The 17,286-nt window shown below is 54.2% G+C and overlaps 1 protein-coding gene across 7 annotated transcripts in view; it reads right to left on the reverse strand.

Annotated features, from left to right (window-relative positions):
* The window catches only part of PPP2R2C (protein phosphatase 2 regulatory subunit Bgamma), a 164,978-nt gene that overhangs the window by 34,637 nt on the left and 113,055 nt on the right, over window positions 1–17,286 (reverse strand). For all 7 annotated transcript variants that reach the window (XR_014243926.1, XM_082389870.1, XM_082389871.1 and 4 more), the window contains 2 exons: window positions 7,685–7,854; window positions 2,193–2,284 (listed from right to left, as the gene is read on the reverse strand). Coding sequence is in view for 6 of the 7 variants with exons in the window: in XM_082389870.1 (XP_082245996.1) it covers window positions 2,193–2,284; window positions 7,685–7,854 (262 nt within the window). In the remaining variant the exon portion in view is untranslated. The remainder of the gene's footprint in view (window positions 1–2,192; window positions 2,285–7,684; window positions 7,855–17,286) is intronic.

Here is a 17,286-nt window from a genome sequence, read left to right on the forward strand (position 1 = left end):
AGTTGAGTAAGGGGCGCTGTGAGGGTTATCAGCTCTGTGCTGAAAACCACCAGCTCTGTGCTGCTACCTATACAACTGGCATGCTGGAAGCTTCCCATTAACATGAGAAGGACAGAAAACGCTGAGCTGAGGGATTCAGAAGGTTTGCTTTGGTTTTCAAGGCTGAGGGCCCTGGAGGGCAGCACTTGCTTCTCCCCTTTGCCTCTGAGCTCCTGGAAGGCCGGGACCAGGCTTTATTTACCTTGGGATCCTCCTCTATGGGGCTTGCTGGGCTCATAGGATGCTTGTGCTGAAGTGGAAGGAGGTGGCATACCCCTATGCCTTCCAGAAGGTCAACAACCATTGACTGGACACTCCTGAGGCCCCAAGTGAGGGGCTCAGGATGGGCTGAGCGACAGTCCCACTCCCAGGGGCACCTCAACCAGTGGGGAAGGCAAACAGAGGCAAGATGAAAACATGTAATAAACGGAAAGACACAGAAGGAAAACCCAGGAGGCTGGGGGTGTCAAGATGCAGAGGACCCCGAGGGCTTCCTGGAGGAGGTGGCCTTGAGTTGAGTCAGTAAAGTGAGGTGACAGCAGGAGTGAGCCAGGGGCAGTGTGTCAGGGTTCCAGGGGGTGGGAGTAGAGCGGGTTGTGGAGGAAGGTGGCAGGGACTACCAGGGCTGGGGTGGCTGGCATGTAAAGTGCATGGCAGGAAGTGGTGGGTGAGAGGCAGGACAGCAGCTCCAGGCTGGGCACCCGAAAGCCAGGAAGAGAAGGCGGCTCCAGTCTCTGGAAGCCCAGCATCCCTGTTCATGGACGCCCCCTGGCGGTGATGTGAAGGAAAGGCGGGCAGTGGTCACAACCACTGGGAGCCCAACGCATAAAGACAGAAAGACAGACAGGCAGACAGACAGACAGACACACACACAGTAGTGTTGGAATCCCCTTTTTGCCATCTTCTGAGATTCTAATAGACCCCCCAGCCCCAGACCTACTGCCGGTAATCCCTGGGGAACCCCCAGTGTGTCAGCCTGGGGGCAGGCCCCTGGAGGGAGTGCCGCGGGTCCCCTCTGACCCCGCTGCATCAGCCCGGTCTCAGGCCAGGGCCTCCACCTGGTTTTCTAAGTGTCCTTCAGCGGACGCCCTGTGCCCACCGTACTGGTTCCTCTGAGAGCACTGTCCACTTGGAGACTCCTCAGGCCAAGTGAGCCCCAGGATGCTGGCAGAAGCTCTAAGGGAGCCCCACCCCAGACACAGCAGCTCGACCCCCCTTGGGTCCCCACCCATCTTCCCTGACGGTCCTGGTGGGTCTGTGCTCACAGCCACACAGGGTGGTAGCACAGAAGCTCTCACACGACCACGGCGGTGCCGGCCACACTCAGAAATCGGGGACAGCCCAGGCTGCTCCCGGCCGGACACGCAGGACTGACGGGGTCCATGTGAATGGACGCACCCCGGGATGGCACCTGAGTCGAAGGCTGCCGGCTCTCCCTCCGCCCCTTCTCCCTCGCCAAACCCGCTCCGCTAGTGAAGTGTGACGGCCGACAGGCCAATCTCCTGGCCAGAGTTCTTTCCATCCCTGCACGGTCTGGTCAGCTGGGTCCCTGCCCTGGGCCTTCCCTGTCCACACTCGCCCTGGGCTGAGCCAGGTGATGGGGAAGCAGGAACTCAGGTCAGGCTCAGAGCCATTTCCCGGGTGGGTGGGGCTGTGAGAGGCGGCTGCACCTGTGGACGCCCCCAGCCCCAAAAGGTGCGGGAGCTCCGCCATGCTCCCCGGAGCCCAGTGGGCCTGAAGCTACAACCACGATGGCCGGAGGAGGGTGGAGGCGGGTGTAGACCGGTGGCTAAAGCCCTCCCCGCCTCGGGGCTCTGGCACCTGAACAGCCCTCACTCCTGACAACCTGGGGGAGGGGCTGCACGGTGAGGGACCCGGAATTGACTAAAGATGTTTCCACTACCACTCAGGAGAACAGGGCTCCACATGGACGTTAGGTATAGTTTCAGAACGTGACGTTTCATTTCTGCCCTTGAATCTGAGAGCTGAGAGCTCGAACCTGCCACAAGAAAGACTGGGGCTCCTTGGAACACCTTGATTCCTCAGGCTTGATAACAGTTAGTTCCCCTGACACATCCCGCCCAGGTCACCAGCCGGCCCTGCAGAGTGGAAGGTCCCTAGTTAGCTGGGTGGGGTCCAAGGTCTGAGGTTACCTGTCGCTCCCATTCCAGGCGCATTCGAACTTGTCAAAAATGCAGTCGTTCTCATACAGGGAACAGAGCTTGCTCCGAAGGTAATCGTGGACCTGGTGAGAGAAGGGGACGGGGTGAGCCGAGGGGGGCACCCCGACAGTCCTGGCCCCCCTCCACGAGGAGGGTCTCACTGAGCAGGGCTGTGCCCTCCGGGGTCTGGACGGCACTCCCAACTCAGCCCTGCTCATCGGGAAGGGTCCATAGCCTGGCCCATGGCCGACCCCTGAGCTGTGGCCAGAGAGGGGACAGTCACAGTGACAGAGGGAATAACGCCAAAGGGGACCAAATCCTGGCTTTGCTCCTCCCTGGCTGTGTGACCCTGGACAGTGTCTTCACCTCTCTGAGCCTTGGTTTATTCATCCTTAAAATGATAAGAGCACACACCTCATGGGCTGTTCTGGGATCAAATGTAAGTGACTATTTGGTATAGGGTCATGTCCCCTGAGGACCATAGTCACCATGAGCAGATTGGTGACCATCATGGAGAAAAGGGGAAGGAGAATTCACACAGGGCTCTCAAGCGTGATCTCCACAGACGCCACCTGTCCTGTTTTATAGATGGGGCACTGAAGCTCAGAGGTTAAGTAACTGGCCCAGAGTCACACAGCGTACAAGTGGAAGACCAGGATCCTCTCCCAGGGTTACCAGACACCACAGGAGAGATGGCGATGTCCCATGACCTGCGTCCATCTGACTGTAGCCCCATCCCACAGGCTCTGCACCCACGGGGCCTCCTGGGTGCCAGCTCTCTTCGGGGACATGGCCCTGCCCTCTGGGTGGCGGAAGGGGCAGGTAAATGGGTAACATGAAGCCTGAACTCCTGGCTCTGCCCCTCTGTGACCCAGGGGAGTCACTTAGCTGCTATGAGCCTCAGGTTTCCCATCTGAAAAGCAGGTCATGAGATTACCCCCACCGGAGAAGAGCATGAAGATTCAGGGCGACGACCATGGGGCAAAGCACCAGGTAGGTGTTTGCGACCCCGATTAACTATGGTGGGATGGAGAGAAAAAAATGCCCAGCTCCTGCTGGGCAGTGACACTGGCCACAAACCAAGGGTCAAGTGCAGGGAGGGGTGGGGAAGAAAAAGGGGGTTTTTGTCCTTTTCTGTCGGGGAACCTCTTATTCATCTTTGAAAACCCAGCTTTAGAGTAGTTCTCCTCCTCTGGCAGCCCCCTGGATTCCCCCGGGCTGAACTTCTCTCTCTGACTTCTCAGGGCATCAGGTGTACCTGAGGCTCCTGCCCTGACTTAGTGTGTGTTTATATTGACCCCACAGCCTGGAAGGTTCTTAACACAGGACTTCCTCAGGCCTCGGATGGCATGCCCCTCCCCAGAGAGGGGTCCCTGCCCGCCCCGCCCACAAAGCTTGCTCCGCTGCCCTTCTCTTCCCACTCAACCTGCACTCCTGCTTTATTTTTATTTTTTGGCCGTGCCTCGCAGCTTATGGGATCTTAGTTCCCCAATGAGGGATTGAACTCGGTCCCTCAGCAGTGAAAGTGCCGAGTCCTAACCACTGGACTGCCAGGGAATTCCCTGCACTCCTGTTTTAAATTCTGTCCATATGCTGACATCACCCAGATGTTTCTCTCCAGCCAGGACCTCTATCCCCAAAGCCCACACTGGACCGTCCAGACCCCTCAAGGCTAGTGAACCCTGGTCCCTCTACCGTCCCCCATCCTTCCCGTACAAAGGTACAAAGGCCACAGGTGACAGCATGTTTCCACACACTTCTTGTCTCTCATACGCACACTCAGCCTGTCCAGAATCCAAAGCAATCCGGAACCCAGGCCCTTCTCACCACATCTGTCCTACGTTGCCACCCTGCTCCAAGCACCACCACCCAGCTTATTGCAAATGACTCCTGACTACTCTCCCTGTGTCTGCCTACACCCCAATCCCCAGCCCTGGTCTATCTTACGGGCAGCAGAGGGATCCCTTTGAAACCAAGCTGAATCACGTCATGCCTCTGCTCAAAACCCTCCGGTGCACACAAGTCCCCCTGGTCACCTCTCTGACCTCAGGCTCTTCTTCTCTCCCATATGTTCACTCTGCTCCAGCTGGCTCCTCACCATTCCTTTTTTTTTTTTTTTGGCCATGCCGTGTGGCATGTGGGATCTTAGTTCCCTGACCAGGGATTGAACCAGCGCCCCCTGCATTGGAAGCGCAGTCTTAACCACTGGACCCCCCAGGGAAGTCTCTCCTCACCATTTCTTGAGCGTACTAACCATGTTCCTGCCTCAGGACCTTTGCACTTGCTCTTCCCTCCTCTGGGAACACCCTCCCTGTAGAGGGCTCATGCCCTTATTTCCCCTAGGCTTCAGCATCCCTGCTTTCTCTGCCTCAGCCCCTGGTTTGTCACTCTTTTGGAAGCTTGTGATTATTTCCCCTGTTTGCTTGGTTTCTGGTCATCTTCCCTGCTGAAACGGATGTCCCTCTAGGCAGGACTTATTTGTCTTGTTCCCTAACAATTTCCCAGTGGGGTGCACAGGGCCTGGCACATCACAGGACCTCAATACATTTTTTAAAAATAAATGAGTGGAGTTAGAGGCAACTGGAGACGGTGGGGCTGGGCTCCCCAGGTGGGCCACCTGTCTGAAGAAATAGCAGGACCCTCCCCCAGCTGTTCCCCTTCCTCCACTCTGCTTCCTCAAAAGCCCTCAGCGCCTCTCACGTGGTGTGTGTCTGTGGCTAGAGGTCTCCTAGCCCATGGCCACACCAGGCTCAGGTTCACTGTGTTCCTGTCATCTGGGACCCTTGAGGGTGAGGCCACGGCTCCTCCCTCCCTCTGAGCCCAGGGCCTAGTGGGGCACAAAGCACCAGCCCCGTATGTGTACGACTAAGATGAGTAGGGATAAATGGCACCTGATGTCATTCCTGGCCACAGACAGATGGTTAAGACGCTCGTGTTCCCCCCTCCAGGTCGGCATGTTTGTGTGTGCTCCTTGCACTCAAGGCAGCCTCACTGATGCACTCGTCCAAACACACGTGCTCTTCTCTCCTGCATACTGAGTGCCTCCTGCCCTCTGGTGGCAGGGTGAGGAAAGGTGCTGACTATGGAGTAAGAGAGACGAATCTAAGGTCGGCTGCTTGCTACTCTACCACCACAGATACGCCATTTAACTCAATTTTCTCCAAATAAAATGGGATAGAGAGAACACTGTCCCCATCTCCCAGGACAGCTGGGAGGCTTAGAAGAGGAAAAGTGTGCCAAGGTCTTAGGTCAATGAAGCACGTGCTAAGGCTCACTCAACACCCATCCCTACTCTTTCCTCCCTGTCTTCTTCAACCACAGAGGCCGTAAACCTACTAATTTTTCCAGCCTGGTCATGGGCCTGTTCTAGCCAACGAGTTGTAAGAGGTCTTCTGAGGAGTGTTCTGGGAAAGCTTTTGTGTTCATAATAAAACATACCACAGGTCCAACCAGCACAGCCTTTCACATTTCCTCCTTTCCTGAACAGATGGTTGACATAGTTCCTGGAGTTGTGGCAGCCATTTTGCCACCATGAGGTATCAAACATGAAGGTAGAAAACCGACACTCAAACGATGGTGAACTAAATCACAGAAGTGGCTACAGAGCAGGTCACAAAGCCACTAAGTATTCTAGGGTACTCCAGGCTTCTTGTGAAGGGAGAAAAGCCCCTATCTATTCAGTACTGCAAGTCAGCCAAACACAATTCTGTTATACACAATTTCTAGCCCCTAACAGCTAAAAAATGTTAGTTATGTTGGTTTTATGTAAAGATTACTATTTTAGAATCAATAGGTCAGCTGGGCCAGAAGCCAAGCACCCAGCTTTGGACCTGGTCCTCCAGAGCAGTGATTCTCCCGCTTTATTGGGTCCTCACGTGCTTTGGGAATCTGAAGGCTCTGGACCCTCTCCCCACAAAATGCTCACATTAAACACTGCACCTAGTTTCAGGGTCTGGGGGCTTTTGCTGACACCAGGGACACGAAAGGCTGAGGGGCCTCAGGGGGTTGGACACAGTCATGTCCCTGGGCAGGTTCTGGGAAGGGCATGCTCTGGGAAGGTGCCAGAACAGTCAGTCCCACAGGCCTGAGCAGGGGTTAAGTCATTCCTGCCCCAATCTCTGACCCCTCCCGTTCCCAAGGGTAGAGGAGGGGCTGATCCCTTCCTGGGATGTGCAGTGGGAGCAGGAGGCCTGCGGGTCAGAACCGGAGGGAGTGGCAGGACCTCCAGTAAACACAAGTGGCTAACAAAGGGGCCCTTTCATGAATCCATCATCCCGAGGGAGCTGGGGGGCAGGGGAAGGGCATCGGAGCCGCCCCAGACGTCCCTGTGGGTGTGGAGCTGCCAGAAGCACACGTGTCCCAGGTCAGACTCTGAGTACCCCGTCTTCCCCTCTCAGCTCTGTGCCCCTTCCCAGTGGGGCCCCTCCGCCTCCCAGGACACTGCCCTACCCCAGGCCTTGGCAGGGAAGGAAGACAGGGAAGGGGGCTGTGCAGCTCCCATTTGGGCCCCGAATCTGTCACTGCCCAACTGTAAGGCAGCTCCCTATATCCTAACCTCTCAGCATCCCAGGTTCCCTTCCTGTCAAGTGGGGCCGATATCACCCCATTCACAGGGGCAGTAAGGAATAGAGATGAAAAATATATGTGGCACTCTGTGTGCACCCAATACTTGGTGACACTATGAGGGTTTGGCTGGGTCTTCTGGGGGGGGTGTTTTCCCACTCACATCTGCACAACCAAATCCTACTCATCCTACAAGGTCCAGCATAAATGTCACCTCCTTCAAGAAGCCTCCCAGACTGCCCCAGCTAAAGACATAACTGGCGCAGCTTTAAAACAGTCCCATATTTCTTTCCAGTCTCCACCATATTTTAACATCACATGAATTTTGTTTTCTATTCCCTAATATATATGGATGAATCATAACAGAAAAATAATAAACGACTTTCCAGGAAGGTGTCCCATGCTTCATCCTGTATGCCTGGCTGAAGAAGCCTGCACCGAGGATTTAGAAATGTACCCCGCTCCCATTTCACCGCTGTATCACTAGCTAAGGACGCTCCCTGGGAGAGGGCAGTGCTTAGCCTGCGTTAATGGTAGGACTGCAGACGCCGGCTCCGGGGGAGGGAAGCCATCGTCTGCACCCTCAAACTGAGCCCAGCCTGATGTTCATCTTTGTCCCCTGGACCTTGGACTGCAGGCCTAGTCAAAGCCCTGCCTCAGGGCGGGAGCCAGCAAGCAGATGACAGACAGCTCCCCGTGAGGCGGGGCTGAGCAAGTTCTCCTGTCCGTCCTTGGCTGAGCTATGTGGGATGAGCTGCCTGATTTCTCAAGCCTCAGTGTCTTCATCTGCAAAATGGGCTTATGAAAGCCACCCTATAGCTGGGAAAGCCCCTCAGTGTGAGTTCTCAGCACAGGGAAGGGCGGCCGCGGGTCTCCCACCCGCAGAGGGGCTGCGAGGTTTTCCAGGCGTCAGTGCCCACCTGGTAGGTCTCTATGGGCCGCGCCTCCATGTTCAGGTCCCAGACCTTGACTGTGAGGTAATCGCGGGTGAGCATGTACCGGCCGCTGTGGCTGAACTTCACGTCCGACACGGAGGAAATAATTTCCGAGAAGAAGGAGCGGTTACTGGGGTCCTCGGGCTCTTCAAATACTGCGGAGACAAAAACAAGCACCGTCACCGGGCCGCTTCCACCCGTGGGGTCCAAGCAACAGACGACTCCGTTTCCACTCTGGGCTCATGCGGTAGGTCATTTATTCATTCATTAAACTTATAACTAAATACAGGTCAGGCCCAGGCCCAGATGGATCCTCCAAAGAGGGAAGAACCAGCTCTTGGAACAGTGTTTATGGAGCATTTACTCTAAGCCAGATTCTGTGCTGAGCCTTTCCCGTGTGTTACCTTATCTAACCCCCCAATAAAAACATCAGGTCGGTACCACTAATATTCCCATTTTATAGCCAAGAAAACTGAGGCATGGATGCCCTCAGAGCTGGAAAAAGTGGTGGAGGAGGGATGTGAACCCAGAGCTGTACTCAATGTGCTGCTCTCTGCTGCCTCCTGCTGGTGATGCCAAACGCCAGGACTGTGAGGTGTCCGGGCATCCTCGAAGGTGCTGGACCACATCCTGGACTAGGCTGGGCACTGCCTGTGGTTCTAACTGGCTCTGGGGCCTCTGTTCATGGTGCACACAGGGCCGAGCCCCACTCATAGGTATGTTCTGTTTGGCTGCCATGCGGGTTGTAGCAAAATCAAACCTCGCTACCACGGATGCAGCCTGAGTCCCGTTTGCTGTCTGCCATCCACCTCCTATTATTTTAGCTCAGCTGCTCCAGACAGGAAGCTGCTTACCTGACCCCTGAAGGCAACAGCTTGCTGCCTTTACCAGAGATCCCAGAGTGGGCAGTGAGCGGCTCCCCCAAGCAGCGTCCCTTCCCTGCTCTCCCCCATAACCAGGCCTTCCTGACACAAGGAGGTTCCCAGGCAGCAGGACAAGCTCTTCCAAGTTCCATGCCTGTTGCTGGCTGTCCCAATAGTTTGCCCACCTCACTGGACAGTCAGATCCTACAGTGGCCCTGGTGCTGCAGCAGGATGGAAATTAGGGTCCCTGCTGACCATTTAGGACCTGGGCCATGGATGGGCCTGGGGGTCAGGGAAGAGGATGGGGTGGCGGGTTGGCAGCCATCTACAGCCAGTCTGGAAGGACTTTTAAACATTTGACAACCTGCCCAGCTGTCCCCACGGGCACCGGCTGGGTGGTTGCCCTGCCTGCTGGTCTCGAGGCTCCAGGCTTAAAACAGGGAAGCAGAGAGCTGATCACATGTCCCCAGAGGCTCACAGGAGTGCCCTTCCTGCTGGCCCCTCCTAGGTGGGAAAGTCCCATATCCCACTTCCCAGGTCTGTCCCAGCCCCTTACCCCCCATCTGGGAACCCGTTCTTCTTGTCCAAGGTAGACACTGCTCCTGCCTTTCCCAGAGATACAACTCCTGCCCAGCTCCCCTCTGCAGGGTGGCTGGAAACATTTCATGCCGATCGGAGGCTCTCATGTGGTCATGCCTACATGCATTCACTCATCCTCTCAGTTAACCAGTCCATACTGAGTGCCCACCATAGCCAGGCACTGTTTGAGGCCCTGGAATGCTGCCGTGAGCAACACCCCCATTCTCCTGGAGCCCACATTCTCCTCCCGGAGACAGACAGTAAAACTCAGTGACATGCGATACCGTTGGGCCGTGGTGGAAGAAAGATAAAGTAAGTGAGGACACAGAGAGAAATGGGGGCTGGTGATTTGGATAGACAGGGCCTCTATGGGAGAGCACATCTGAGCAGAGACCTGAATGAAGTGAGATACCAGGGAGTAGAACTCCAGGCAGAAGTCATAGCACGTGCAAAGGCCCTGAGACAGGGATGAGCTGAAGGCCACGTAGGCTGAGAAAGGCGAGAGCGAGGGGCTGTAAGCCACGGGAAGGGCGTCATCCTGTAGGCAACAGGGAGCCACAGAAAGGCTCGGAGAGAGGAAGGGCGTGGCAAGATTTGGTTTTCTCCAGGATTCCCCTCCCTGCAGTGGGGAGGAGACCTCCCTGTGGGTCACCTTTAGCCTCTAAAACCTCTGCATTCTGATTGGTCATCTCACATAATCGTGTTTTGTGCCCTGGTACACTGACACCTTTATTTTTGCAGGTATACACATTCGTAATTTTTCTTTGTTAAGCCAAACAATTTAAATCAATGACATTTCCCTCTTCTCTCAGATGCCTGGAATAAAGACAAATTCAATACTTGATTCCTTTCTTGAACTAAAGCACTGAGATTCTGTATTGTCTTTAAATGGACAGGGGTATAGACCTAATACTTGGGAGAAATGGGGCAGAGGGTTTGAAAGAAGATGCACCTCAAACTGTCTTCAGGGATCTGGGTGGCCCCCCGCACTTCCCCTGGTATGTGGCAGGAACTCTCTCTCGACTGAATTAGCACCTCTGCTGCTAGGCGTCAGACAGAAGGTAAGACATAAAAGCATAAAGCGGGGTCTGTCTCTTGCACCCCGACTTTGTACCCCTCGCCTGCCTCGGTGGGTCCCTCCAGCCTCCACCCGAACCGCTAGGGCTGGTCCAGCTCACTCCGCCCCGCACCCCGCAGAGCTCCTGGCACGCGTTGTGGGGTTTCGGTAGGCGGATGGGGACCAAAGTCACAGAGGAGCATCCGTACTGGATGTCACAGAGCCAGGGGCTGCGTCCTCTGCTAGCTTTCAGGAGCAGGAAACCACAAAGGTCAAGGGCTGCGACGATGACCTAATCCGTAGTTGAAAACAGAAGCACCGAACGGCCCACTGCAGCCTCAGTTCTGGCTGTACTTGGGCACTTCTGATGGTTTTTTTTTAAGCACAAAAGCACCAGAACTGAAAAAGATTAGTGGGAAGGATATTAACAAGCCTGAAAAAAGTTATACCCAGAAGTTCTTCGTTTTCTTGTCAAATATTTCTATGAAATTTTTGATACAACTATTATTTGTCAAAAGACTGCAGAATCGGGACTTCCCTGGTGGCGCAGTGGCTAAGAATCTGCCTGCCAGTGCAGGGGACACGGGTTCAAGCCCTGGTCTGGGAAGATCCCACGTGCCGCGGAGCAACTAAGCCCGTGCGCCACAACTACTGAGCCCACGTGCCACAACTACTGAAGACCGCGCGCCTAGAGCCCGTGCTCCGCAACAAGAGAAGCCACTGCAGTGAGAAACCTGCCTGCCGCAACAAAGAGTAGCCCCCGTTCACCGCAACTAGAGAAAGCCCGTGAGCAGCAATGAAGACCCAGCACAGTCAAAAATAAATAAATAAAATAAATAAATTTATTTAAAAAAAAAAAAAAAAGACTGCAGAATCTTCCATATCAATCCCTCCCCTCCCCTTCCCCCCCACAAAACCTGCACGTCCCCAGGCCATTAATAAGAGATAAGAGGGTCTCCTTTCTAATTGATGGAATCACTAAGGACATTTCACAGTAATGATTGCTGCCAAGAGTTTAAAGAATTGCATCCCAGAGCCCCTGTCACTCGTGGTGGGCTCCATCCCACCTCTCTCACCTGCCCTAATTATTTTGTAGTTGGAGGGCTCCGAAACAGCAGAAATCTCTGTCTGATGTTTTTTTAAAAAAATAACTTTGCATAATTAAGGCTCTCGTGGCCCTAGCTGGTTCCCTGACAATCGCATCCTCCTCTCTGGGTGTCGCCGCTGTCACACACGGGGGAAGGGTGAGAAGCCCCCTTCCCGCCACCCTCGCCTAAGTGAAGTGAAGTGAAGGGACCCTGGGGAGGTTCTGAAGCACCCGTGATCCAAGGAAACAGAAGTGAAGCCTGAGGTGCGGGCCAGCCTTCCTCTCCAGCCTTGCACACAACTCTGATGTGTCCCTTTTCTGCTTAAAGCCCTCCATGGTTCCCAGTGCCCACAGGATCAAGGTTCAAGATCCCACATGTAGCTGCCAAGCTCCTTCCTAACTGGGCCCCAACCGGCCTGCTGCTCCAGCTTCACATACCCAAATTCCCAGGGCCTCGAACAGGGTGAGGCAAGCAAGACCCCTAGGGCACCACACTGAACAAGTCACTCTGGGGTCACTTTAAATGAATGCCTCCTTCAATGTTGTGACTTAGGCATCTCGCTTGCCTTATCCTAACCCTTGCCCTGCCATATACCAGGCAGCAGGGCAGAGCCAAGCTCTGGGTGACCTCAGGCAAGCCCCTTAACCTCTCTGAGCCCAAGTTTCCTCACCTGGAGGACAAGCATGGTGAGACCTCCAGAGGTAACACCTAGAAGCACCTGGCCCAGTGAGGGACTTGAGTAGCTGTTCAATAAAACTACATAACTGTTTTTATAGTTATTTTTCACATTGTTTTCTCTCCCTGAAACTTCCTTTCCCATTTTTAGCCTCTGTCTTTCTCACCAACTCCTGTACATCCTTCAGAACCCCAACTCAAACATCCTGTTCTCTGTGCAGCTTGTCCAGATGTTCTCCAAAGAAATCAAATGCTCACCCTTGCTGCCCGCACAGCCCCGGGATGCCCTCTTGTATGGCATCAGTGAGGATGCCTGGTCACCTCATGGGGCTGTGAGCTCTTGGGGCAGGGGGTTCTGCCTTTGTCACTGGTCACCCCGGCATCCCTGCCCAGCCTGGAACCAGGCTCAGAGCACAGTCTTGCTCACAGAGTGAACAGAACCTTCTGGTGCTGCCTGCCCATGTGGCCTCTTCCCCGTGCCTTTCCTGACATATTTCTTTCCCCACCTGGTATGATGCCACTTACATATCTAGGCACAGCAGTGAAACCTGTATCTGCTAGAAGTGGCCTCTGGGGGCCCATGGCTTTTGCTCTGTGTCCCTCTCAGTGGCACCAGCTATGTGCCACTCCTCATTGTCAGCATGTGGATGGTCTTCTCTGGGCATGGGTGGGGAAGTGGGGGGTAAATTGAGCAGGCAGAATTGATCAGATGGGGCTGGGATGAAGGGAGGTTCAGGGCTGATGGAAGAGCTGCCTTGGCTTGAGCCACACGCTCAGGGACAATGGCGCAGGGCAGTGAAAACATGGACATACGGAAGTGGGGCTGCAGGTCTGCGGAGGTGGAGAGCACAGGAGGAGACGGGCCTGAAGGAGCAGACGGGCCCTGCCCAGTCCTTGCCCCTGGCTGCCCTGGCAACGGGTCCCTCCTCTGCTCTGAAATTATACGAGAACCTCCACTTGAATGACGAGCACACGCATCCAGCCTAGTCCCACCTTCCCACCTTGCGCTCCAGGAGGAGCTGGGGTGGGGGGGTGGTCCCTGCAGCAGAGGGAGAAGCAGTGGGGTTGTGGATCACAGGGTACCTGTCGCTCCCGCACGATGCCACTGTTGGGGGTGGTGCCTCCTGCGAGGTCACCTTCCCGCCCCTGACACCCCGCCACCGGGAAGGCTGAGGCCGTGCAGAGGGAGCAGGGACGGGCAGTCACTCTAAGGCGGTGGGCACAATGAACTCTCACTGATGAGGAGTTAGCAACTGTCATTCTCTGCTTATAACTGTCCCCTGCTCAGCACCGTGTGATGGACCCCGTTGGACAAAATAACATCCACCCCAACTGTGGCCCCCCGCTCCGCAGGGTCTGCCCCCCACCTGTCTGTCTTCGCACCCCACAGCTGTCCCTTCACCCCACTGTAGCCAAGCCCCTCGCGCGGCAGGGCCCTCACCCCCTTCCCTCTGCCGCCTCTCGTCCCAGGCTCACTCCTTTTCATTCTTCAAGGTGCAGAGATGCCTCCTCCGACCACCTTAAGTCAAAGCTGACCACATCAGAGCAGCCGCAAAGCCTTCAGAAACTTGCCCGCTGTCACGCTCCCATTTACTTACCAGTCTGCTTGCTCCATAGAGGCAGGCGCCCTCTCCCTGCACAAAGCCTGCGGCCCCCCCTCACCCTCTCTCACTCCCCATTCTCCATTCAGCCCGTGGGCAAAGCCGACCTTCCGTGCGGATGCAGGACCCGACCCCTTCCGCTCACCGCACCCACCCCGCTCGGAGCATCAGCACCCTGCATCTGGGTTACTGGGCTAATCTCCCAGCTGGCCCCCACCTCCACCCTCCTCTCAGCAGCCAGGGGGCTCCTATTAAAACACAGCCAAGCAAAGCCCCCTGTGGCTCCCGTCCTTTCAGAGTAAACCCAGAGCCCCCGCCATGGTCTGTAAAGTCCTCTGCATGTGGACCCTCTGCTCTCCACATGTGCTCCTCTCTCCGTGCGCCTCTAACCTCACCCCCACCTCCCCCGACTCTGCTCCTGCCACACGGGCCTCAGGATCCAGCTACGGGGCCCTGGCTGTGCCCTCTGTTGGGGGCTTTACCCTGGCTCTGCCCCCAGATATCTGGAGCCTCTCCAACAGAGGGGGGCTAGGTCTGGTCTTTCTACCCCAGATCCATTACCAGGGATGAGTCCTGGGAGTCTACCCCACCCAGACCCTTTAAATGAACCTGGCTCACCCACAGTTTCCATAAGAGTTCTTTGTTCTCAAGGCTTCTGTGAAGATTAAGTGAGAAAGAACACAGGCTGATAGGCATGAGACTATTGGAGCCTCTATCCTGGTTCCACTTAGCTGTGTGACCTTAGGGAAATGTCTTAACCTCTCTGTGCCTCTGTGTGATAAACGATAATGGCCCCCAAAGACGGCCGCATCCTCATCCCTGGAACCTGTGCACATGCTACCTCACGTGACAAGACTTTGCAGATGTAAGTTAAGGGTCTCGAGCTGCAGAGATTAGCCTGGATTCTCCAGGTGGGCCCTCTGTAATCATAAGAGGGAAGGAGGAAGGTCAAAGGCAGAAGAAGAGATCGCATGATGGAAGCAGGGGTTGGAGTGATGCATTTTGAAGATGGAAAAGGATCGTGGGTGACCTCTAGAAGCTGGAAAAGACAAGGAAACAGATTCTCCCCCGAAGCCTCCAGAAGGAATGCAGGCCTGGCGACACCTGAATTTTAGACCTCTGACCTCTAGAACTGTAAAAGAATATATCTGTGTTGTTTTCAGCCACTGTTTGTTACAGCAGCCAGAGGAAGCCAATACACTCGGTTTCCTCATCTATAAAATGAATAATCGAGTACCTCCATCATAGGGTAGCTCTCAGGACTTAATGAGATGTAAACTTCGAGCAGCACCCGGTGTGTAGCAAGCCCTTGACCAATGTTAACTGCGGTTCCTGCTTCACCCAGCATCGGGCTGTCACAGAGTAGGGGTTCCACCAGGGGGAGCGATTGCCATTACCACCTATTCTAGGGAATCTTCGTGCTTGGGCACAGCCCTTCCTTTTGGCAGACTCTGTGCTGTGAAAAGCAGAAATAACTGCCTATTTTGAGGATTCAAGCACAGTCGTTTCCATGGTTACCCTGTCATAATGACTAGCAGACAAAAGACCCGGATTTCTACTGCTTTGGAGAAAGACAGCAAGCTGTGGGCTGGGTAGAAGCAGCCCGTGCTTCCTGGCTCTGCCCTTGATGGGGAGGAGCCTGGGGAAGCCACTGCATTTCTCTGACCTCGGTTTCCTCATCTGCCCAAAGGCAGAAGTCAACACGTGATCCACTTGTGATCCGGGACGCCCTTCCTTCAGTGAACAGAAAATCACGGTCTTATCTGTTGAGAAAACGATGCTGTGACCATTCATCTCTGGGGGTGTCTCTATCAGCCATCCCCTGAGTTCTGAGTAGTAACTGAGTAAATGGATAGAAGTGAGATGCAAAGAACGGGTCCTAACCTCCAAGTCTCTTTAAAAAAAGACCTGGCTCCAATAACAACCATTTGTTCTGATTAAAAATAACAACCTAATTGGCAATCGTCTCCTTGCCAGACGAGGGCTAAGAACAAACGCGATCTGGAGAAAGCAGACAGCAGGGCAGATATCTCCTCTACTCACGACTTATGGCAAATTAAATGAGGGAAGGAAAACAGAAGCTGCAATGTATTGTACAAAGACTGGTGAACAATCCTGTCACTGGCATTAATGAGAAAGTGCAGAATATTGAGTTTGAGAATGAAAAGAAAATTCTAGAAAAATTTAAAATACATTTTTGATGCAAATTAACTCTCATAGAAAACCTATATAAACCAATAATCAAAAAAGATTTACACTTGAGTTTTACTAAGACTTCAAGGAGCTGATATGTTATACTAAATATTCTAAGGAAAAAAAGAGAAATCAGCCAGCTCATTTTACAAGAGAACAATCATCTTAAAACTGGGCAAAGAGCGTAGGCAAAGAAAATTAAAGGCCAACTTCATCTATGAATATTTATGCCAAAAGCATAATTTTTGCATTTATGCAAAAATTTCCTGCCCTCAGTGTCACCAGGCACTGAAAAAGGTCAGAAGGTGTGATGTCCCTCCCTTCATACCTTGGCCGTGCCAAAGCCTTCTGGAACTTCTGGAGAGGCAGACTTCTCCGTGGCCCTATAGTTAATTAATACTCACTGCAGCCCCAGGAGAGGGGATGAGAAATTCAATGGGGTTGAGTCATCAAAATAAAGTTACAGCTCTTGCACTTGACTTTGTGGGCTGATTCACATGCAGCTGCACACCACCAGGCGTATGACGAGGACGTGCCTGGAATCTATGCTTGTGTGCCTGGGCTGGGGAAATGTACGAGTGGTGGCCGCCCTGGTGGGTGGCTGCTTGTTCAGACCCCAGGGAACCAGCTAACACAGTTACAGAAGCCGAGAGGGGCTCTGACTCTCACATCCAGCCCACGAAGAACGTCATTCAAGCAGCGTGGGCGGACACAAAACCATCTCTATTCTCCCTAAATTCCATCCTTCCTGCACACACACTCAGGGACAATTTCTGGAAGTATTTCTTTCCATGCTTTTCTGTTTCCATTCTTTCAGTGAAGTAGCCATTGCCTTGCTTTTCTCCCCCACGGAATCTTTAAACATCATTCCCCCATGTCATTAAAAACCTCCTAAGTCAGTATTTTAAATGTCTGAACAATATTCCATTATACAGACATCATCATCTGGCCACGCTGGTGCCTTCCCATCTTGGAGGCTTTGCCCCTGCAGTGTCCCCCTTCTAGAAGATTCTTCCCCCAGAGATCTGCACGGCGCACTCCTTCAGCACCTCAGAGAGACTGTTCCACTGTAACCGCCTCAGTCAGTGGCACTGACATGACCCTCCCTACACTCTGCTTTTTTGGCGGCTGTTTACACCACTCACCACTTCTTGACATCACACCACCTAGTTAGGAGTTTATTGTCTGTCCTTTGGTTCCTGCTGCACCCCTGTGTCAAGCATAGTGCCTGGAGCATGGCAGGTACAGACAGCCTGCCTGGATGGTTGTGTGTGCCCCGCTGGCCCCCGCTCCACCCAGAGAGGGAGATCTGCCCTCGCCGCCCTGAGAGCTGACAGCTCAGCCCTCGGGAGAAGGCTCGTCGCACAGAGAGGGGGTGTTCCCAGGGTTCCTCTGGGGGAGCCCTGGGGCTCGTGGACGGGGGACTGCAGCTCCAACAAGTGCAGACCCAGACAGCGGACATCCTGCCTGGCTGTGGACAGGAGGAAAGCCGGGCGAGTGTGTGGACAAACCCGGAGAAGGGGGCTGGGGT

The sequence above is a fragment of the Balaenoptera borealis genome, assembly GCF_965194805.1.
Source record: "Balaenoptera borealis genome assembly, chromosome: 4".
Lineage (NCBI taxonomy): Eukaryota > Metazoa > Chordata > Mammalia > Artiodactyla > Balaenopteridae > Balaenoptera > Balaenoptera borealis.